The sequence below is a fragment of the Populus nigra genome, chromosome 3, assembly GCF_951802175.1.
Source record: "Populus nigra chromosome 3, ddPopNigr1.1, whole genome shotgun sequence".
In the NCBI taxonomy this organism is placed as follows: domain Eukaryota; kingdom Viridiplantae; phylum Streptophyta; class Magnoliopsida; order Malpighiales; family Salicaceae; genus Populus; species Populus nigra.
Window position 1 is genome coordinate 16,354,569 of NC_084854.1, and position 23,932 is coordinate 16,378,500.

The 23,932-nt window shown below is 33.5% G+C and overlaps 3 protein-coding genes across 4 annotated transcripts; 2 read left to right on the forward strand and 1 right to left on the reverse strand.

The window, feature by feature from the left end:
• The first annotated feature begins 794 nt into the window (after nt 1-794).
• Nucleotides 795-3,131, forward strand: LOC133689555 (cell number regulator 8-like). The gene is made up of 3 exons (XM_062109451.1): nt 795-1,312; nt 2,162-2,364; nt 2,740-3,131. Exons 1-3 carry the CDS (start codon nt 1,009-1,011, stop codon nt 2,977-2,979), a joined length of 747 nt encoding a protein of 248 aa, XP_061965435.1. The 5' UTR covers nt 795-1,008; the 3' UTR covers nt 2,980-3,131.
• A 14,780-nt stretch (nt 3,132-17,911) lies between these two features.
• LOC133688078 (cell number regulator 8-like) lies at nt 17,912-20,248 on the forward strand. Its single transcript, XM_062107465.1, has 3 exons — nt 17,912-18,429; nt 19,279-19,481; nt 19,857-20,248. Exons 1-3 carry the CDS (start codon nt 18,126-18,128, stop codon nt 20,094-20,096), a joined length of 747 nt encoding a protein of 248 aa, XP_061963449.1. The 5' UTR covers nt 17,912-18,125; the 3' UTR covers nt 20,097-20,248.
• Nucleotides 20,249-21,437: 1,189 nt separating this feature from the next.
• LOC133688079 (DNA-binding protein S1FA) lies at nt 21,438-23,635 on the reverse strand. 2 transcript variants are annotated; one of them, XM_062107467.1, is made up of 2 exons: nt 23,424-23,635; nt 21,438-21,825 (listed from the first exon to the last, which is right to left on the reverse strand). In XM_062107467.1, exons 1-2 carry the CDS (start codon nt 23,472-23,474, stop codon nt 21,625-21,627), a joined length of 252 nt encoding a protein of 83 aa, XP_061963451.1. In that variant the 5' UTR covers nt 23,475-23,635; the 3' UTR covers nt 21,438-21,624. The 2 variants fall into 2 exon arrangements, with proteins under 2 accessions (XP_061963451.1, XP_061963450.1); XM_062107466.1 differs by having other exon boundaries at nt 21,438-21,840; nt 23,424-23,623.
• Nucleotides 23,636-23,932: the final 297 nt, after the last annotated feature.

The window sequence follows — 23,932 nt, forward strand, 5'->3', positions numbered from 1 at the left end:
AATGAAATTGAAAAAAAAAATTCATAAATTATCTCAGATAAAATAAATAATAATCAAAATAATAGAGATCAAATAAAAAATAAAAAAATTAAAAGATGAAGAAATTGAAATAATAATAATTAACATTTCACAAATTATTTCAAATAAAATAAGTAACAATCAAAAGAATGAGGATCAAATTTGATAGATAAAAAATTTCAATAAAAAAATGATAAGAAAAAAGCAAATAACAATTATAAAAATAAAGACCAAAGTTAATATAAAAATTAAATTTTAATAGATGAAATTAAAAAATAAATATTCAAAACAAAATATATATAACAATCAAAACTTTGAGGATCAAATTTGATATAATAAACAAATAATGATATTTCTAAATTTTTCACAACTTCCGGAAAGTGTTTTCCGCCTAAATTTTTCAGGAAAACACTTTCCTGGAAACCAAGCCAAATTTTCCTTTGACTAGAAAGTGTTTTCCGTTGACCAACTTTCCTAATGACAAATAAACATATGAAAGTTTGAAAAGTGTTTTCCCGGAAACTACTTTCCGAAAAACAAACACAGCCAAAAAGGAAAACACTTTTCTGAAAACCAAATCAAATTTTTCTTTGACTGGAAAATGTTTTTTTACCGGAAAGTGTTTTTTGTTGACCATCTTTTTTAATGATAAACAAACACATAAAAATTTAAAAAATTATTTTCTAAACACCAAATATGGTCTTAATTAATTTAAATCGGAAAGGACTAGGAAATAACTTAATCCATAAGAAATCAGGTAGGACAACGGTGGACGCGGTTTTCGACATCATCAAGAATGAAAATAATAACAGAGAATACCAACAACCACAAATTTTGGGATTGACTCTTGACCACTTAATGTTCTCTCTTTCTTTGCTAACGTTTCCAGATTCAATTTCCTCTGCCATTTCACCCTTTTTCAATTTTCACTTGTCTCTATAAAATTCAATTGCAGGGCTTGCTTTTCTTCTCGATTCAGTTCTCTCCAATATGGCTGACAACAGCAATCCAAGCTTTGACAGAAACAATAATGATGGCGAGGAAGCGAGCCCTCTTTTGAACAAGAACCTTGAAGAACAAAACGACAAGAAACCCACCAAGGTTTCTCCTGATGCAAAGACGGCCACCGCCTCCCCGGGATCTGCTTCGCCTGAATATGGGTGGGCCGTGAATGGGCTGCCGTTGAGTCATGGGAACGTGGTGGGTGAGCCTATGGGTCGGAATCAGTGGGACTCCAGCCTTTTTGCTTGCCTTGGTCGCAACGATGAATTCTGTAGCAGCGATCTTGAAGTCTGTAAGTCTTTAATTTTATTTGTGATGCTCGTTTTTTGAATCAGTTATACATTCTTTCAATTGGGTTATTGATTGATTAAACTGTAGCAATGCAATTGTTCTAGATGTTAATGATTGATGGATTAGCTGATCATTTATTTTGCAATTTTTATCACGAGAATGTTATCAAGAATAGGTGATTGATTATTTTTCTAATTTACGAATTCTTGAAATTGCCCATGGTTTTGTTATAATTGGGGTATTGCTTTATTAAGCTGTAGCAAAGTAATGAATCAATTGCTTTTGTCCAATGATAATATAAACTGCAAATTGTATCATGGCAATGTTAATTAGGATCAGTAATTGGTTATTTCATAATCAATTGGGGATTTGCAAGTTGATTTCTGTTTTTCCATTGGTAAATTGCTGGTATTTTGTGCTCTTTATGTACACGAAACAAAAGCAAGTGGATTTCAATTTCTTTATTGTCTATTTTTTTGCACATTGTTGCTTCTCTATGTGATGATCATATTCTTTATTAAGCTTGGACTGGTTCAATAGCTTTGTTGGGTGTGCTTCATTTTGTTATATGCACCCATTATGTTCACATAAAATCCAACGCAATATGAAATGCCTCGTTAGTTTTTCAAGTGAAATTTGAGAAAAATTTCATTTCCCTTGGTCATTAATTTTGCGTAAGCAGGTTGATGGTATCGTTGTGGGTGGATCAAATCTATAAAGAATGTGGTATAGGCTATTCATAGGAGGAATTATCATTAGCTTATTTGGAAGCATTTAGCATGCAGTGATTTCAGATCATTTTGGGCATATCTCTTAATCACCTCACATTCCTAATTTTGAATTTTGTAAGGTCTTCTTGGAAGCACTGTCCCTTGCATGCTGTACGGAAGCAATGTAGAGAGACTTGGATCTGCTCCTGGAACATTTGCATCCCACTGCATGTCATACTGTGGTCTGTACCTGATCGGCAGGTCATTTTTCGGTGGGAATTGCATTGCACCATGGTTTTCATATTCTAGCCGTACAGCTATCCGTCGGAAGTTTAACCTAGAGGCAAGCTATTTCCCAAGTCTTGCTCCTATATATGTGCATTTTAAACATAATTTTGAGTTCTAATACTTAGTGTAGCTTTATTGTCACCCCTGTTATAATCATTAGTTATGTGTTGGTAACTTCATTTCTCTTACAATTTCATCATTGTATGCCCTCTTGATCATGACTGCCCCATTCTTCTGAAACTGCCCCTTTTCTTTTTCATAGAGCTGGGGCTTTAAATGAGAGATTTTTTTCCACACACTGCAATATTGCGTATTGTAAAAAGCCCCCCCCAAATTTATACCTGGTCAGAGTGCTTTAGGACCGTTGAAATTTCCTTTTGGATAGATTGCCTTCCGAGCATTAATTTCTGTGGCTGTTCATGTGAAACAGGGTAGCTGTGAGGCACTTGATAGGTCATGTGGGTGCTGTGGGAGCTTTGTGGAAGATGATTTGCAACGTGAGCAATGTGAGACAGCATGTGATTTTGCAACTCATGTTTTCTGCCACTCATTAGCCCTTTGCCAGGAAGGTCGTGAGGTCCGTCGTAGGGTGCCCCATCCTGGGTTCAATGCTCAACCGGTCTTGGTTATGATCCCACCTGGGGAGCAATCCATGGGCCGTGGAGCCTGAAATTCGTCCTTTGCCAGCATCAGAAACTTATCATCCGGTTTATACTTATTTGGGGTTTGATATTATAGATGTCACGTTAAAGTTTCTGAAGACCATATTGCTTTGTTAGATCAACCCATAGCATAAATAAATAAGTACTCGTTGATTTTGAACATGTGTCGTATATTTTGTGTTTAAAATTCATGATCGAAGTGTCTAATGTTTTGCTGAAGCACGTGCCTTTTTGTTATATCATCCGAACGTTGCTTCTTGTGAGGTTCATGGCGAATGCAAAATGAAAACGAATTTAATGACACCTTTAAAACTTGAAACTAAAATGGTGTTTAAGGAAATGATAGCCATTATGATAGTTTAAAATGTTTTTTTATTTGAAAATATATTAAAATTATATATATTTTTTATTTTTTTAAAATTATTTTTAATATTAATATATAAAATTAAAAAAAAAATAATAATTTTCACAGCGTTTCAAAACACATCCTCAATAAAAGTGCTAGGAAGGGTCCGCACACAAGCCGGCCGGCCCTTATCTTCCCTTATCTTGATAAGGTGGGGAATGGTCATACAGTTACTCTGAATTCATCAGCCCAGTCAGAAGCTATTTTCTTCGGAATGGTTCCCTGCGAGTTCTTCGTTCAGCCTTTCGGCTATCTTCTCCTCCCAGTGTCCTAGATTCCCCATCGCTCTCTTCTTCCTAAAGCCAATTCTTCACTCAACGTACTTGAACCATGTCTCTTCACGTGAGTCGACACCTGCTTCCATTATTGCCAATCCGATGGTATGATGCAAGTGCTTTTGAGGAGGAAATTCCGTAAAAAGTAAAACATTTTCTTTCTTCTCAACAGCTTTAGTAGAAGGAAAAGCCAAATAAGTTCAAAAGCTCAGCAAGAGAGCCTTCAGAAAATTATTTGCAAACCATTGAAGAAATTAAAAACCGCACCAGAACCCTACTCCAAATGACATTCTTCTGTTCATCGAAGAAATCATAGCCTCAGCTCACTAAAAAATATCTTCAATCAATTCTTAGTTGCTGAGACATACACTATCCATATACCTAGCGCTGTCTCTTTCGAAACCCAATCATAACACCAAACACCTATTCCCGTTACATTTCTCGTGGATAAACACTCCAAAATTAATACTCACTAGGCAAGCCACTCTTCGCATAAACCAGTTCATAGCCCCAAACACGTAAGACACTATGATTCAATTGGACTAGGCATCTAGGCCCATTTGCCGAGGCCTTGGTATCCTAAATTGGTACCAGTCTTTATCCTAAGGGGCCTAACATAGCTTAAAAAAATCGAAAAGACTTGCTGAAGCGAAGGAAGAATGAGAAGCTAAATTTTAAAGACAGCAGCATTTTAACCCCTTGTTCTACTGAAACATAGGATAGCAGCTTCTAAGTATGTAGTCTTGACTAAGCGGAAAACATTACTGACAGTGCTCTCATGACATCAAAAAAGGGAAAATTTCGAACACAACAGTTCACCACAGCGAAGACCAACAGATAGTATAGTAGAAAACTACACAACAGTCTTAGATTTTCACTCTCCTGGTGCCGAGACACCTTGCTTAAAAAAGAGAAAAAAAGCACATGCGGAAAATTTAGAGAAAATCTCATAAACTAAAAAAAATGTTAACAATTGATTTATATAGTAGAAAACTAACATTAATTTGACTTAATGGACTAAAATTTGATAAAAGACCAAAACACATTGAAAACCCAAAATAACTAAAATAATAAAATAAAACTTAACCCAAATAAACCCTCAAATGCCGTAGGCCGTAAAATAAACTAATAAATAATAGGCCAATTAATTAAAATAAAACCAAAATTGTATTTTATAATCTGCTAGCAAAATCAAAATCCAACTTCAAATGAATGATTCTCCTTATATTCTTGGAAAGCTGTGGATGTCTACTTTCCAATGCAACTAAAATCGCATCAAAATTCATTATGTAGCTCCAATTGTGACAAAATAGTAGAGAAAAGTCAAATTAGACAGATTTAAATCTTTGTTTTCCAATCTTTCTGTAATGTTTGGATGCTCCTCTACAAATGCTTCTTAAACATGAATTAAATTAATTAAGCTTTATTCTTCATTATTTGATATCCTCTCAAAGTCCACCTTATCCCATATATCTCGAAGAAGTCTCTTAATGGCCTCTTTAAACCTTTTTGCTCTAAATCTTGTGATTAGATCCAATGAAACTTCTAATGGATCTCTTGGTGTTGAAGCTAGGATCGCACCAATAAGCCACGACATGCATCACTTATACACTGTTAGACGACTTACTTGTTGGCTCGTATAAGCATGTTCTAGATGTTTTTTTTTATATTTATTAAAATACCATATTGCCTTTTAAACCATATAATTATTGTCATAACCCAATTTTGGCCCTTTGACTTTTAATTTAATTTTTACAGGGTTTAAAATGAAAAATTAAAAGATCAGAGATTTATTTCGATGAAAAGTGTGATTTGTCAAGTTCCGTGAAAATTAAGGACTACAATGTGCTTTTATCATTCTATCTTTATCTTCAAGATAATCTTTATCTTCGAGATAGTCCTTATCTTTAAGATAATGATAGTTATCCGCTTTCAAATTTGATTCTTAATCAAATTCAAACTTCAAAGAAGAAAATGAGTTTGATTGAAACTTGGTTTCTCACACGCGAAAGGACTCTGACACTATAAATACAAATCTCAGGGTATGAAAAGAAGGGGAGAGGGGGATGATTAGAGAAAAACCCCCTCAGAAAAAGGCCATTAGCAGAAATCAACCCAAAAAAGAAAATATACAGGATTTTGGGACCGGAAAAATCAACAAAACAGAGACCGAAAACCAGAGCAACAAAACAGAAACCGAAAACCAGAGAATAAAACAGAGGTCTCAACAACAGAGGAGGAAACCAGACGAAAAAACCCAAGGGAAAGCAGGGGCAGTAGAATAAACAGAGATTACACCGAGAAGGAGAGAAAGGCACAGAAGGGTCATATATCAGCCCTGCTATATTTGTCTTCGTCCCTGCAGAAAAAGAACAACAAAGAACCAAGGACTATTGACAACCGGCATCACCATTGTCTAGTTTCCTTCATCTTAAAACAGAGGAGACAAAACACAAACAAAGAAAAACAGCAGAAGGAAAGAACACAAGCAGAGGAATGTCACGAGATCGCTGCTACTACCTTCAGCGTTTCCAGAACCAGGAGAGAAAGCAAAGGAAAACAAGAATCAAAGGCATAGTAAAGAAGAGGAGAAGAGAACAGACGACCACCACGCTTCAGTTATCATCTCGGTTCCTGCATTGAGGTAAGCCCCATTTCTTTTGCATTTTAATTCACTGCTACAGTGGCAGTGAATTATAATTCACTAGGCAGGCGTGCGTTGCGCACGTCTGCCATCCGTCCGGGTGAGTCAACTGGGTCAAGCCCAGCCCAAAAAAATAAAAAAAAACAGAAAAATAAAAAAAAAATAGAAAGAAATAATAAATAAAAAAAATGTGTATGCCTGAATAAAAATAATGTAAATTTATTGGTTTATTCACTGACGCCAGAGTCATGAATAAAAATACCGGTTTAAATTTATATTATTTTTATTCGTTATATTTTATTTTATTTAGATGAATAAAAATAATGTAAATTTATTGGTTTATTCACTGACGCCAGAGTCAGGAATAAAAATACCGATTTAAATTTATATTATTTTTATTCGTTGTATTTTATTTTATTTAGCTAGAAAAATAAAACAAATTGTGTTTGCGTAAAAATAAATTTATTTTATTTTTGTATTCACTGACGCCAGAGTCAGGAATAAAAATACCGATTTAAATTTATTTTGTTTATATAGCTACGTAATATTTACCAACGCCAGAGTTGGAAGTATCCGTAGTTGAATATTCACTGACGTCAGAGTCAGGAATATTACACGCAAATCATCATAGTATAAACTAATAAACATTTAGCAATTTAAGACGAAACTAGCAATGCAGCCTGCTTCAGGCAGGACATTTAAGGGGTGATAATATCTTCCCTTTTAAGTAACCAGTCCCGAACCATAGAATCTCTGTTGACCAGTTAGGGTTCCTAGTAACCATAATACTAGGTGGCGACTCCTTAAACAAGACCATTCACCATTAAAGAACAGGATGCTAGAAATCCATTCTTTCCAAAGATTTAATAATTTTTAAGGTCGGCATATCGACCACTATCGAGCAAACAATCATGCGAGAGTTGGATAGTTTCGCGAGCCTTACCCAGGCTAAAGCCATTGGAGTGCCGTTACTCCTCCACTTATCTTAAAGTTGATACCACACGTATTTAAAAATGAGATAAGTGATGCGTGAAAACCTTAGATCCATATCCAATATCTATGCATGATAAACATGAAAAACAATGCATGCTAAAACAATAAAAAGAGCAAAAATAAATAAATAGATAAATAAAAATTGATAAACTCAACATAGCCACAACAAGGAGAAAAAAAAACAGTACAAAAAATATAGTTTAGCAATAAAAAAGACAAATAGCAAAGCTTAGTCCTAAGGTCCCCAGTGGAGTCGCCATTCTGTTGCACCCGACATCGCGGCGGCCTTAAAAATTTATTAAATCTTTGGAAAAGAACGGATTTCTGGCATCCTGTTCTTTAATGGTGAATGGTCTTGTTTAAGGAGTCGCCACCTAGTATTATGGTCACTAGGAACCCTAATTGGTCAACAGAGATTTTATGGTACGAGACTGGTTACGTAAAAGAGAAGATATTATCACCCCTTAAACGTTCTGCCTGAGGCAGATTGCATTGCTGGTTTTGTCTTAAATTGCTAAATGTTTATTAGTTTACGCTATGATAATTTGCTTATAATATTCCTGACTCTGGCGTCAGTGAATATTCAACTACGAATATCTCCAACTCTGGCGTTGGTAAATATTACGTAGTTCTAAAATAAATTAGATCAATATTTTTTTATTCCCTCCTTTAGCAGTGAATAAATAAATAAAAATAAATTTATTTTTAAGCATGCACACATTTTTTATTTTTCTAGCTAAATAAAATAAATATAATGAATAAAAATAATATAAATTTAAAAAATAAATTTATTTTTAAGCATGCACACATTTTTTATTTTTCTAGCTAAATAAAATAAATATAATGAATAAAAATAATATAAATTTAAACCGGTATTTTTATTCCTGACTCTGGCGTCAGTGAATAAACCAATAAATTTACATTATTTTTATTCATGCATACACATTTTTATTTTTATTTTTATTTTCTAATAACGAATAAACATAATATAAACTTAAACCGGTATTTTTATTCCTGACTCTGGCGTCAGTGAATAAACCAATAAATTATATTTTTTATATTTTTATATTTTTTTCCTAGGAATATTTTTCCTATATTTTTTTATATATTTTTTATTTTTTCGTAGGACTAAGCTTCACATGTGTATGCAAAAGTAGTGAATTAAATTGGCCTATGTACAGTACCCATGCAATTATAATTGCAAAGCAAAGGGAAATGAAGAACTTACCTGTGCAGGAGGCGAAGTCGAAGACGGTGGCTTGCTTTGGATCCCTCGGTTTCTCCTCCCTCCTCTGCTTCTTCCGCTCATCCTCCTCCTGCTCGTCCCCCTTCTGTCTTGTTTTTTTTTGGGTTTATTTGCTTCTCTCTCAGTCTCCTGCGCTGCTGTTGCTGAGAAGCTGCGCCGATGGACTGTCGTTGAATGTTACAACTAGGTCCCGTATGATGCTGTGAAGAAAGACAGTAGTCGCTATTATTGCTGGACTGAGCTGCTGCAGAAGGAGGAAATGGTGGCTAAGGAGCACCTGCTGTCATTGCTTCAATGGAGAAGAGAATAAAAAAAAACTCCAGGTGCTGGGTTTGAACTGAAAGACTTCCACGATTGTAGACAAAGCTAACTGTTCATCCTTTGGAAACCTGCTGTTGTTGGAGGAGCGCATGCTGGACGACTCATGCATGCTCACGATGCATGGAGAGGGCGTTGCTGCTGCTGTCACCGGGGAGAAGAGAGGGTATTGTAGCACCGGCCGAACTGTAGGGGAGCTGGTGTCGCGTGGTGCTATTATGGCTGGTGCATACTCCAAGTGGTTGAGGCTTCAGTTGGCAGGGAGGGAAGGAAGTGAGGTTGAAGATAGTGGTGAAGAGAAAACAGAGAAACGAGCTGAGGGGGAGGGTCTAGTTCCGGAGAGAGAGACCAAAGGGTGGTCTTTTAAAAGTAGGGGTGAGGGAGTGGTTCCTGTGAGAAGGCAATGCTTTGGCTGGTTTAGGGAGCAGGGGAAGAACGGCGGGGACAAAGAAGCTAGGGGGAGGGGGCAGCGGCTGCCATTCTAGATTTCGGCCGCGCCCCTTTTCTTTTTGTAAATCTCTTTTTTTCTTTTTTTTTAGGTTTCTGGTAATGGTCTTCTCCTGTTTTTTTTTTTGTCTTTTAGGATTTTTTTCTCTAATCGTCTTCCTTCTTTCCCTCCTTGTTTTTCATACCCTGAGATCTATATTTATAGTGCCAGAGTCCCTTCGCTTGTGAGAAACCAAGTTTCAATCAAACTCATTCTCTTTTTTGAAGTTTGAATTTGATTAAGAATTAAATTTGAAAGCGGATAACTATCATTATCTTAAAGACAAGGATTATCTCGAAGATAAAGATTATCTTGAAGATAGGGATTATCTTGAAGATAAAGATAGAATGATAAAAGCACATTGTAGTCCTTAATTTTCACGGAAGTTGACAAATCACACTTTTCATCGAAATAAATCTTTGATCTTTTAATTTTTCATTTTAAACCCTGTAAAAATTAAATTAAAAGTCAAAGGGCCAAAATTGGGTTATGACAATAATTATATGGTTTAAAAGGCAATATGGTATTTGAATAAATATAAAAAAAAACATCTAGAACATGCTTATACGAGCCAACAAGTAAGTCGTCTAACAGTGTATAAGTGATGCATGTCGTGGCTTATTGGGTTAAAAGTCAAAGGGCTAAAATTGGGTTATGACAATTATCACAAAACAAAAACCAAGATGAAAGTACAAATAAGTCCCTAGAGGCAAGATTAAGACTTTTGGATTACAAGGACAATAAAGTCATTTAATCATGTTGTGAAAATTGAAATTACAAAAAAGCTCCTAGATCCAAGTTTTAGGTAATTTCATGTTGTCTATTGGTTATTATAAAATGTTGAGACACGATTTACACGAGTATAAATAAGAATTATTTACCAGTTATATTGTCAAGATGAGAGGTTATTAAAACTTGATTAAAGAAGAAGTGGAGATGAAATGTTTTATCACAGGTAGTGGAGCACTTGGAAACCGGCCACTTGGGTGGTTTTGTTTGAGAATGTGGTTGAAGTTATAATTTTTTTTAAAAAATTATTTTTTTAATATTTTAAATTGTTTTGATATACTAATGTCAAAAATAATTTTTTTTAAATAAAAAAATATTATTTTAAAATATTTATAAGTAAAAAACATTTTAAATCGCACCTATTATTACATTTCTAAAAACACCAAAAAGAAAAAAATGGGTAAGCTTGATAACATCCCACAAACAATAAGTGGGAGTGAAATGTTTCTTTCTTAGAAGCTAAAAGATACTACCACTAAATACGTGATATAGCATTTAAATCTTGATCACTTATTCATTACTGCACCAAAAGAAGCAGAATGGTAGAGAGGAATTCGTCCATCACCCGAGTCAACATGCACACATACTATACTCTCTAGTGTGGCATGCATATAGAATTATTGATGCATTATTTATGAAAGAGTTTAGGTTTAGGTTAAGATAAGTAAATGCATGTTGCTAATTTGAGAGCAGGGTGAACCATTTGTTAATTTCCATGATTAGATACATACAGTATTCCAAATGAGTTCACTTAACCTAAATTTTCTATATGATCTGTACCTTGATTTTATTTCTCAATCTCAAATCTATAATTGGAACTTGAATGGTTTTCAAGAGCTTACCGATGCTGTCCACCGACTCTCCCCGGCGGCCTTTCTTAACCATAAGGCACATGCTTATGCTCCATAATTTTTGAGGCTAAGTAAGAATTTAGGGTTCAAAAGGTTGGAGATACCAAATCATTTTACTCCCAACCACAGACACACTGCAAACAGAGATTATAATCGATCAGACCCATCTTCCACGTTAAAGGTATTATGTTGTGCTTGATAAACATAAAGGAACACAAATAACAAGAGAGTAGGTGTGAGTAATGTGAAATCCAGCCAATCGAGCTGAATGGGATGTCCCTCAATAAGACATTACAATAATACACACATGGAGCTGTCTACACCAAAAAGAAAGAACAAAAAACAACAACAACAAGAAGAAGCGAGGAAACACTTGAAGCAATTATAACCTAAAGTTAAGTATATGGTATTGGTACACAAACATAAATGTTCCAACCCAACAGAAGAGAAAATTTAACCTCAACTGCCTCTACGTACCTGGTGCTTATTCCGTGACCCCTCCCATTACTTCTATTATGTACCCTTCTTCAATATATATACAAGACCATTTCGTCTCTCAAACTAGTATATTCTGAAATTCCATGGAGCTTAAGTATAGCACAGCCACCACCATTCTTCTATGCCTCCTCCTTGTCACGCCTTACATTTCAAGAGGTTTGTAACAACATATATACTTTGTAACAGTAGGAGTTTTTCAAAGTGTAGCAAAACTTGGGCCACTGTTATTGGCATGGATGGTTTGCTAATTTGGAAATGTTTTTCTTAATTCGTAGGGGGATCTGATGCGGCAGAGTCAGAAGTTTATGAAATTGATTATAGAGGACCAGAGACTCACTCATCAGTTATGCCTCTTCCCAGCCACTCTCATGGCAGGCCTTGGATTCATCAAGATACTGTCAAGAAATCTCATAAACCCCAAGGTTTTAGAGGTGGTAACAACGGAGAACAAGTAAGACCAAGTATTTATATTACGAAAGTATAAATTAATCATTTAAGTTGTGAAGTGCCTAATAAATTGCAAGGTGATCAACAGGTACCTTGATAGACCTCTTGTGACACTAAATATATTTCTTGATTTCTAAATTTTTGGATTTCATGAAAAGTAAAAGAGTTTTGTTTCACTATATGTTAGTATTTATAGTAGACCCAAGCTGTTGTTAGTAATTTCCAATAACTCTGCTTAATACGCTTCGCTCTCCTTACTCTGTTCCACTTCACTCTGAGCCACAAACTACAACACGCAGCTTGTCCCTTTCTGCAAATTCACGAGTTGTTAATTAAGATTCCAGCTGGTGTATGTGCATTTCTGATAAGTTTGACTGAGTGTTTTGTCTTGTCTTTGCTTAATTATATTTTGCAGGCTGATAAATTCATGGATGAGTGAGTTGTAGAGGAAGTATCAGTTTTGTTTCAAATCACTACAGTTTAGTTCCTTTGATCTCTTAGGCATGGATAGAAAATATGCAAATTGAGAAATGATATAGATGGTAATATTCCTTTGTCATTTTTTAGTTTTCTGCCAATGGTTGTAAATGTGATCTAAGCTACTGAGTTTGTGTATCTGTAATTACTGTTTAATATCTTCAAATCTTAAGAAGGATGGTTTCTTGTGAGGGTTTAGAAGCTCCTTGTTGTAAATGCTATCAGATTTTTTTTTTTAAGGTAGAAATTAACAAGAAGAAACCTGTTATAATTATACTGTAAACCAAAAGAGAAAGAGTTTTTACTTCAAGCTTTTAAGTAGATTTCGATAGTGTTTTTTTTTTCAATTTGGTCTTTGAGCTTTTCTTTTGCACAATTAAGCCCAAATTAGAATCCAATTATATATTTTTTTGGGAGGGAAGATTGAATTGAAAGATAAAGAACTGAAGTGAAAAAATCAGGTAAAATAGGTAGATGGTGACTTTTTAATTTGTTTGAAAAGTTTATTTTAGCCCCCTAATTTTTTTAGCTATCAGGTAACAAGTCTCTCTGATTTGTAAAAAAAAAATTGATTTTGGTACCACATTTTTCCCCCTTTTTTCCAGTCTTTTTTGGGAGGAGGACGCGCGGGGGGGGGGGGGGGGGAATCGCCGGATTCTAGTGTAGAGGAAGAAAGTTTTCGTTACCTTAGATTTCGGCCACTAAAACAATTGATTTTTGTATCAAATGGTTTCATATGATAAGGGAAGTTACGATTAGTGTTTATTTACCTTGAAAATACCTAAAACAACATATCTGATCTCGAGAAGAATTTTGGTTTCAGGTTTAAGGGGTATTTTTCTTGTATTTTTGAAGGCTCTTGATTGATTTAACAAGGCTTTTAGGATATTTTCTAGGTGTTTTAGGTTAAAAAAAAAGGAGTGAAAATGAGTTTTTGTGAGAAAAAACAACAACCCTATTTTTCCGGTCAATCAGTTGCTAGATTTTGGAGAGCTCTAGACAACATGTCGTCCCCCCCCCCCCCTCCCAAGTAATTGGGGTGGATTACATGTTATATGCCCCCATTAACTTAAGAAAAAATAGACGCTCGCGTGCGGTCTTGTTGAGCTAGGCACTCGACCTGGACTCGTTTTTTTTTTTTTTTTTTTTAATTTTTGATTTTTTTTATTAATAATGTTTTTATTTAAAATAATTTTTTAATTTATGTTTTAATCAATACCCATTCTCAATTATTTTTTGAATTATTTTAATTAATATTATTATACTAGGTGTGTTCAATTCTTTAAGAGATTAGTATGATTTATTTGTGTGTGTATCTATTAAATTTTTTTATAATATTTTTAATATGTGTAGCCTTGCATGATATTTTTTTTTATTTTATTCAATAATTTTTTTATAAATTATTTTTAGTAAACAAATTAATTTAACACAATCACATAAATAACCCTTATTGTAATATTAAATATCTTGATTTATATTTGTCTGTTAATTTTTCCAATTACATTTGTTTTTATCATGTATTTATGTTTTCAATTTGATGCTTATTTTTATGATTTTTTCCTTAATCCTTTTATAAAAGTGTTTTTTTTTTAATTTCACTCTCCAATCCAATTTGATAGTGTATTATGCCTTTTATTTTTATTTTTTATTTTTGCTTTTGTTAATGTTTTTGTTCTTTTCGATTTAACTCTTTGATTTTATCCCTCATTCTTTTAATTGTAATTTTTTATGGATTTTTTGTGTAATTTTTTTTTTATTTCATCTTTCAACATTTTATTTCCTAGAAATTGTGCTTCATGATGTTTTCATGCATTGTGTTTATGATCATATAACCCGGATCAGGAGTTCGAAAAGCTAACTAGGGTTGACATCTTTTTTATCTTATCATTTTCAGATGAATGAATGTATTGTTTCTTATCACTTCAAGGTATACAATTGACACCAAACTACAAAGAAACACTTCACCTATGATTTTCAGCCATCTACATCAAACATCTGCACCCTATTTGGCTCGATAACATCTTGTCCCTAGTCAGTATACTCTACGTTGAGCATATCCAAGTTAATTGGGAAACAATCTTCCAATCAATGAACGTGGAGTTACATAGTTTCAAAATCAGGTGTGATTTGTTTCTAATGGAAGGTTTATATCCCCTTTAAATGATTTAGGTTCATTAATGGTATATTGACATCCCAAGTTCCACAATGGTTTCGATAAAATGTCCTACATAATCACCCTTGACTAAAGAAGAACAAACCCATAAAAAACTAGTTTTTTAAGTTTCTTTCTCTGGTTAGGATTCATTTAAAAGAGAAACAAAACACCATAACCTTCAGGAATATATTATAGAAATGAGAGAGGGCATAACCACCTAGATTTAAAAAAAAACCATTATGGTTTTGTAACCTGCTAGTTTTTTTGGCATATAATAAAGGGTTTTGTTTTTAAAAAAAGGGAAAAAACAAAAGGGAAATTAGAGAGAGAATTGAGTGAAATACCAGACGATTTTTATAGTGAAAAATACAATAAAAATAGTGTGAAAAAGTTTGGAAGAAGAAATAAAAAAGGAAGAAGAACACACAAGTTAAGGATAAGGATTAGGGGTTGGGAATAAGAAGAAAGAGGTAAGAAATTCCAAAGAAAGAGGACAACATTGTTGAAAAATGTATACACTGGAGCTTGGTGAGAGAGTGTAGCTCAATGAGCACACCTATCCTTTAATCCTTTTTAAATTCACATTTTAATTTTTATTGTTTATCTCTAGTAATTATTTGTTAGTTTTAAAGTAATGTATATGTTTTAATATAGAAAAATATATTTTGGAAATGATATGCAATGTTTGAAAAAGTAAGCTCAAGAGTATTATCAATGCATAGTTTGATGTTTTTGTGGTTGTTAGTATTATATTATCAGTGTGTTTAAATATGATATATGATGTTTTGAAGTTTTGTTTAGTCATTTAGATTTGTTTTGATTAAATGTATTGATAAATGATTTACCAAAACTATGACTATAAGATATTTTTTTAATATGATGTTGGGTTTAATCAAGTTATGTTCATTTTAAAATTGATTGAAAACAGATGTTAAATCAATGCAATAGTGCTCATGGTTGAGGAGATGTGTTTTTGAATATTTTGTGATTTGATTTGAGAAATTATTGCATTGTTACTTTATTTTCTTGAGTTTTTTATGTTTTAAGCAAGTTGAAATTGGCGTGTTTAAGTTGTGCTTGCTTACAGGGTTTAGGTCACCATTCTGGGTCTTTAGCCATTTATGGGTTTAACTAGTTTTATAGGGTTTTTACTGGTTTTATTGGGTTTTCATGTAAATGTTCATAAGCTTTTTTATTATTATTTCTTATAAACTGGTTTTATGGTATTGAGCTTAGATAAAAACCTATACACCTATATACTATCATTCTCTGCTGTTTATTTATTTATTAAATGCTTGATTTGAGTCGATCAATCCTAACCAACTTTGAATACCTGAGTTTAAGTTTAAGACTGCTAGGATTGATTCATGCATTTTATAGTCTATTTTTTATATTTTATACCTTTAATACTTTGATCTTCCAACTTGGTTTTTGGGTTTATATTGATGTTCTTTATGTTCTTAGTAAATTTCAACCAAAATTTTTGTTTGATATTTGTTATTTCTTCTCCAGTGTTGGTTGTGCTATTGGGCCTTGGGCCAGGCTAAGAAGTACAGTCCATATAATTAGGTTGAGTCTTTTAAGTTTTAAGGCTGTGTTTGGCAACCATAATTTTTTTTTCCAACAAACATAGTCTTATTCAAATTTCAATTAAATCTCATATGTTTGAAGGACCATTTTGTAATTAATTTTGGGTTTCCCACATTATTTTTTATCCTTTCATATTTAATATTTGGAATCATGAACTTATATGTAAGATGTTTTTCTCATATTAAACAAACTAGTTTTTTTTTAAAAAATATATCTATAAAAACAAAAAAATCTTTTTTTTTAAATAAAATTATGTTTTAAATTTCACATGGCCAAGTTTATTTTGTTCAATAACCATGTATTGTATAATTTTTTCAAGGATCAAAATGACAAAAAAGAAAGAAAAGAGAACCTAAAGGGATTACACTGTACCAATATGTAGTGCCAACATCTCTACCTCTTCAATAATTGCAATCATAAATAATGAGTTCATTTAGTTTATTTTATAATGTTTGTATTGTGTTTATAATGTAATTATTTATGTTTGGAAACTTATAAATTAATCATCTGATTGGTGTTGATTGTTATCTTATTAAAAGATCATCGTTTTTTTTTCTAAACCTCACCGTTTCATATTTTTATGAAAATCTAAATTGTAAAAGGATACAATTTTATTTTATTTTCTTAAAAAAAAAACAATTCGTATTTTAATCAGGCGATTGTCTACAAGAGTCAAAATACTACATTATTATATTTCAACCTTAATAGACTAAGGTTTAGGCCCCGTTTGTTTGCTGGAAAGTAGTTTTTTTTGGAAAGTGAATTCCGAGGAAAATGAATTCCAGGAAAGTGAATTCTAGAAAAGTTTTTTCCGATATTTGGTTGTGTAATGAAAAATAAGTTAGAAAACACTCTTCAGTGTTTGGTTATGTTATGAAAAATGAGCTGGAAAATAACTTATTAATGTTTTATTTTTTCAAGTTTATTAAAAAAATAAGGAACAAATCTTACAAATTAAAAAGTTGAATGAGAATGAAATTGAAAAAAAAAATTCATAAATTATCTCAGATAAAATAAATAATAATCAAAATAATAGAGATCAAATAAAAAATAAAAAATTAAAAGATGAAGAAATTGAAATAATAATAATTAACATTTCACAAATTATTTCAAATAAAATAAGTAACAATCAAAAGAATGAGGATCAAATTTGATAGATAAAAAATTTCAATAAAAAAATGATAAGAAAAAAGCAAATAACAATTATAAAAATAAAGACCAAAGTTAATATAAAAATTAAATTTTAATAGATGAAATTAAAAAATAAATATTCAAAACAAAATATATATAACAATCAAAACTTTGAGGATCAAATTTGATATAATAAACAAATAATGATATTTCTAAATTTTTCACAACTTCCGGAAAGTGTTTTCCGCCTAAATTTTCCAGGAAAACACTTTCCTGGAAACCAAGCCAAATTTTCATTTGACTAGAAAGTGTTTTCCGTTGACCAACTTTCCTAATGACAAATAAACATATGAAAGTTTGAAAAGTGTTTTCCCGGAAACTACTTTCCGAAAAACAAACACAGCCAAAAAGGAAAACACTTTTCTGAAAACCAAATCAAATTTTTCTTTGACTGGAAAGTGTTTTTTTACCGGAAAGTGTTTTTTGTTGACCATCTTTTTTAATGATAAACAAACACATAAAAATTTAAAAAATTATTTTCTAAAAACCAAATATGGTCTTAATTAATTTAAATCGGAAAGGACTAGGAAATAACTTAATCCATAAGAAATCAGGTAGGACAACGGTGGACGCGGTTTTCGACATCATCAAGAATGAAAATAATAACAGAGAATACCAACAACCACAAATTTTGGGATTGACTCTTGACCACTTAATGTTCTCTCTTTCTTTGCTAACGTTTCCAGATTCAATTTCCTCTGCCATTTCACCCTTTTTCAATTTTCACTTGTCTCTATAAAATTCAATTGCAGGGCTTGCTTTTCTTCTCGATTCAGTTCTCTCCAATATGGCTGACAACAGCAATCCAAGCTTTGACAGAAACAATAATGATGGCGAGGAAGCGAGCCCTCTTTTGAACAAGAACCTTGAAGAACAAAACGACAAGAAACCCACCAAGGTTTCTCCTGATGCAAAGACGGCCACCGCCTCCCCGGGATCTGCTTCGCCTGAATATGGGTGGGCCGTGAATGGGCTGCCGTTGAGTCATGGGAACGTGGTGGGTGAGCCTATGGGTCGGAATCAGTGGGACTCCAGCCTTTTTGCTTGCCTTGGTCGCAACGATGAATTCTGTAGCAGCGATCTTGAAGTCTGTAAGTCTTTAATTTTATTTGTGATGCTCGTTTTTTGAATCAGTTATACATTCTTTCAATTGGGTTATTGATTGATTAAACTGTAGCAATGCAATTGTTCTAGATGTTAATGATTGATGGATTAGCTGATCATTTATTTTGCAATTTTTATCACGAGAATGTTATCAAGAATAGGTGATTGATTATTTTTCTAATTTACGAATTCTTGAAATTGCCCATGGTTTTGTTATAATTGGGGTATTGCTTTATTAAGCTGTAGCAAAGTAATGAATCAATTGCTTTTGTCCAATGATAATATAAACTGCAAATTGTATCATGGCAATGTTAATTAGGATCAGTAATTGGTTATTTCATAATCAATTGGGGATTTGCAAGTTGATTTCTGTTTTTCCATTGGTAAATTGCTGGTATTTTGTGCTCTTTATGTACACGAAACAAAAGCAAGTGGATTTCAATTTCTTTATTGTCTATTTTTTTGCACATTGTTGCTTCTCTATGTGATGATCATATTCTTTATTAAGCTTGGACTGGTTCAATAGCTTTGTTGGGTGTGCTTCATTTTGTTATATGCACCCATTATGTTCACATAAAATCCAACGCAATATGAAATGCCTCGTTAGTTTTTCAAGTGAAATTTGAGAAAAATTTCATTTCCCTTGGTCATTAATTTTGCGTAAGCAGGTTGATGGTATCGTTGTGGGTGGATCAAATCTATAAAGAATGTGGTATAGGCTATTCATAGGAGGAATTATCATTAGCTTATTTGGAAGCATTTAGCATGCAGTGATTTCAGATCATTTTGGGCATATCTCTTAATCACCTCACATTCCTAATTTTGAATTTTGTAAGGTCTTCTTGGAAGCACTGTCCCTTGCATGCTGTACGGAAGCAATGTAGAGAGACTTGGATCTGCTCCTGGAACATTTGCATCCCACTGCATGTCATACTGTGGTCTGTACCTGATCGGCAGGTCATTTTTCGGTGGGAATTGCATTGCACCATGGTTTTCATATTCTAGCCGTACAGCTATCCGTCGGAAGTTTAACCTAGAGGCAAGCTATTTCCCAAGTCTTGCTCCTATATATGTGCATTTTAAACATAATTTTGAGTTCTAATACTTAGTGTAGCTTTATTGTCACCCCTGTTATAATCATTAGTTATGTGTTGGTAACTTCATTTCTCTTACAATTTCATCATTGTATGCCCTCTTGATCATGACTGCCCCATTCTTCTGAAACTGCCCCTTTTCTTTTTCATAGAGCTGGGGCTTTAAATGAGAGATTTTTTTCCACACACTGCAATATTGCGTATTGTAAAAAGCCCCCCCCAAATTTATACCTGGTCAGAGTGCTTTAGGACCGTTGAAATTTCCTTTTGGATAGATTGCCTTCCGAGCATTAATTTCTGTGGCTGTTCATGTGAAACAGGGTAGCTGTGAGGCACTTGATAGGTCATGTGGGTGCTGTGGGAGCTTTGTGGAAGATGATTTGCAACGTGAGCAATGTGAGACAGCATGTGATTTTGCAACTCATGTTTTCTGCCACTCATTAGCCCTTTGCCAGGAAGGTCGTGAGGTCCGTCGTAGGGTGCCCCATCCTGGGTTCAATGCTCAACCGGTCTTGGTTATGATCCCACCTGGGGAGCAATCCATGGGCCGTGGAGCCTGAAATTCGTCCTTTGCCAGCATCAGAAACTTATCATCCGGTTTATACTTATTTGGGGTTTGATATTATAGATGTCACGTTAAAGTTTCTGAAGACCATATTGCTTTGTTAGATCAACCCATAGCATAAATAAATAAGTACTCGTTGATTTTGAACATGTGTCGTATATTTTGTGTTTAAAATTCATGATCGAAGTGTCTAATGTTTTGCTGAAGCACGTGCCTTTTTGTTATATCATCCGAACGTTGCTTCTTGTGAGGTTCATGGCGAATGCAAAATGAAAACGAATTTAATGACACCTTTAAAACTTGAAACTAAAATGGTGTTTAAGGAAATGATAGCCATTATGATAGTTTAAAATGTTTTTTTATTTGAAAATATATTAAAATTATATATATTTTTTATTTTTTTAAAATTATTTTTAATATTAATATATAAAATTAAAAAAAAAATAATAATTTTCACAGCGTTTCAAAACACATCCTCAATAAAAGTGCTAGGAAGGGTCCGCACACAAGCCGGCCGGCCCTTATCTTCCCTTATCTTGATAAGGTGGGGAATGGTCATACAGTTACTCTGAATTCATCAGCCCAGTCAGAAGCTATTTTCTTCGGAATGGTTCCCTGCGAGTTCTTCGTTCAGCCTTTCGGCTATCTTCTCCTCCCAGTGTCCTAGATTCCCCATCGCTCTCTTCTTCCTAAAGCCAATTCTTCACTCAACGTACTTGAACCATGTCTCTTCACGTGAGTCGACACCTGCTTCCATTATTGCCAATCCGATGGTATGATGCAAGTGCTTTTGAGGAGGAAATTCCGTAAAAAGTAAAACATTTTCTTTCTTCTCAACAGCTTTAGTAGAAGGAAAAGCCAAATAAGTTCAAAAGCTCAGCAAGAGAGCCTTCAGAAAATTATTTGCAAACCATTGAAGAAATTAAAAACCGCACCAGAACCCTACTCCAAATGACATTCTTCTGTTCATCGAAGAAATCATAGCCTCAGCTCACTAAAAAATATCTTCAATCAATTCTTAGTTGCTGAGACATACACTATCCATATACCTAGCGCTGTCTCTTTCGAAACCCAATCATAACACCAAACACCTATTCCCGTTACATTTCTCGTGGATAAACACTCCAAAATTAATACTCACTAGGCAAGCCACTCTTCGCATAAACCAGTTCATAGCCCCAAACACGTAAGACACTATGATTCAATTGGACTAGGCATCTAGGCCCATTTGCCGAGGCCTTGGTATCCTAAATTGGTACCAGTCTTTATCCTAAGGGGCCTAACATAGCTTAAAAAAATCGAAAAGACTTGCTGAAGCGAAGGAAGAATGAGAAGCTAAATTTTAAAGACAGCAGCATTTTAACCCCTTGTTCTACTGAAACATAGGATAGTAGCTTCTAAGTATGTAGTCTTGACTAAGCGGAAAACATTACTGACAGTGCTCTCATGACATCAAAAAAGGGAAAATTTCGAACACAACAGTTCACCACAGCGAAGACCAACAGATAGTAAATCTTAGATTTTCACTCTCCTGGTGCTGAGACACCTTGCTTCAGTCTCTCCTTCTTCATCTTCTTCTTCGAGATGGGCTTCTTCTTTCTCGGAGGAAGGGTCTTCTGCGCGTATGAGTAAAGTACATAATTTCCAACTAGGAATGTCAAAAGTAACCCGCCAATAACCAGCAGCACTATCAATCCTGGGTTTAACCCTTTAGGCTCAGCATCCTTGATCAAATCCCCCTGTTCATCGTAAAATTTAATTGAACAAAAAGAAATCAGGAAGAAAGAAAAAACACAGCCCACCAGCAAACAGTCAACATGTAGAAAAAAATTGAATTACATAGGCCAATCTATACATGATACAGAAAACCGTAACCCAAGAAATTTACATTTAAAATTATCATTAAGAGGACTCGTCATAAAATGGCCGATTATCTAAATAGTGACACAATTCAATAGAGTTCTAATGACATTTCAGATAAAAGTGCCTATGTTAAACCTGTTCAGGTGTAACCCATCTTGCAGAGGGCATAAGAATGCTCAAATACCCATATATCAATATATCCATTTAGCTAATGTTTAATTCCAAAATAAATGATCATGGGTGTATAAAAGACGGATTTAATAAAAAGTTAGTGTGGTAACTCCACACATCTTTACAACCATCTCTCCTCACAATTCCACATCAACAAGCATCCACACGACTTTCAATACAACTGGCTAAAATAACACAACTTAGATGGAAAAGGAAATGGTTATCTGACAAAGCAAATAAATCAAAAAAGTGTGATTGAAGTGAATGGCAATAGGTAGTTCTGGTTAGGAATCAAACAATGTCTGGTGCAAGTTATCGAATTAGACTGATGAGTGGCAAAAATTGACTTAAATAACAATAAGTTCTGGTTGTCTTTTAAAGGAGGCCTAAACAAATCCATTTACAATTAAATCATACTTTCATTTAGGCTATGTCAGCTTTCGAACCAAAAAGCCTAAGCTCAACATCACTCGGACACCAAAAGTCTATAAATCTAGGATCTCCAGAAAAGTATTTTTTTTAAAAAAAAAAATACAGCCCTAAAAGTTGTTTATTATAATCAAAACAAATCCCTTGGATTAAAACAAAAATGTCAACTAATCACAGAGAATTTTAAACACAGCATAATTATAACAAAAGAAAGGTAAGATTTTCACATAATCTCAAACAAACACTTCATAAACAAAAAAAAGCTTTATGATTAACAGTCAAGTCGGAAAAAATAACATGAAAATCTTAAAATTAATAATAATAAACTGAACTGTTAGGACAGAAAGACTATATAACACGAGATCATATCAAGAATCAATAATTAACAGGTTGTTTGGAAACTTAAGATTTGAGATAAAAATGAAATCATTTCAACACCATTTACCCAATTCTAGTTTTTGAAAAGCTACAAGCAGCATCAGTGAATTCTACAACCAATTACGAATTTGAAAATCACTGATTTGCTTCAGAATTGACCCAATAAAAATTAATTATGCTTGGAATTAAGTTTTTTAGAGATAAGGGCAAATTGGGTAAATGATGTATTTTCACTAACCCAATTCAAATGAATTCCACAGTTTTAAGACCTTATCCAAACAAAACAAAAAAAAAATCAATTAACAAATCAATTCAATCTACTTTAATATTGAAATCAATTCTAGCATAAAAATGACTCCAAACAAGATGTAAAGACAACAATAAACAAGATCTCTGAATTAAAATTCAATTCTATGAGTACAGATCTCGGGTTTGAATTTTCGAGAGAGAAAAATGAAGTATATAGAAGCATGCAGCATACCATGTTTTGGAAGGAAGGAGGAGAATTAGAGAACTCGAAATCGTCTTCCATGACTGCGAGAGATCAGCTCCTCGCTGTTCCAACTAGACTTTTAGAAGATTCCAGAGAGAAATAACAAGACAGGGAGAGATCCACAGATCTATATAACCCTCGGAACGGAAACGAAACTGTGGGTGTTATAGTTGGTTTTATGACAACTTCTTGTTGGCCCTCAAAAGTTTAAACGTTTTGTTTTAGCCCCTGTTTGGTGACCTTTTTATGTGTGCGCAGTGCGCCTTCTTTGACACTTCCCTCGAATTGTTTTGTGCATCTTCGATAATAAATTAATAAAATGGTATTAAAAATACAAATCTCTATAAAAATAATTAGTAGAATATTATGAATTTATTTATAAATTATAAATTCTATCATTTAAGATGACGGTGATGACATTTTGAGGATAAAAGTAAATTATAACTTAATTTTTGTAGTTTATCAAATTATTTAACTAATTTATGATGTTTCAACAA

Excerpts from the sequence above, each read along its gene's own strand:
- LOC133689555 (XM_062109451.1), top strand. The coding sequence starts at position 1,009 with ATGGCTGACAACAGCAATCCAAGCTTTGACAGAAACAATAATGATGGC. Across the intron at positions 1,313-2,161 it reads TAGCAGCGATCTTGAAGTCT|GTCTTCTTGGAAGCACTGTC; the intron begins GTAAGTCTTTAA and ends GAATTTTGTAAG. Across the intron at positions 2,365-2,739 it reads GTCGGAAGTTTAACCTAGAG|GGTAGCTGTGAGGCACTTGA; the intron begins GCAAGCTATTTC and ends CATGTGAAACAG.
- LOC133688078 (XM_062107465.1), top strand. The coding sequence starts at position 18,126 with ATGGCTGACAACAGCAATCCAAGCTTTGACAGAAACAATAATGATGGC. Across the intron at positions 18,430-19,278 it reads TAGCAGCGATCTTGAAGTCT|GTCTTCTTGGAAGCACTGTC; the intron begins GTAAGTCTTTAA and ends GAATTTTGTAAG. Across the intron at positions 19,482-19,856 it reads GTCGGAAGTTTAACCTAGAG|GGTAGCTGTGAGGCACTTGA; the intron begins GCAAGCTATTTC and ends CATGTGAAACAG.
- LOC133688079 (XM_062107466.1), bottom strand. The coding sequence starts at position 23,474 with ATGGAAGACGATTTCGAGTTCTCTAATTCTCCTCCTTCCTTCCAAAAC. Across the intron at positions 21,841-23,423 it reads CTCCTTCCTTCCAAAACATG|GGGGATTTGATCAAGGATGC; the intron begins GTATGCTGCATG and ends TACGATGAACAG.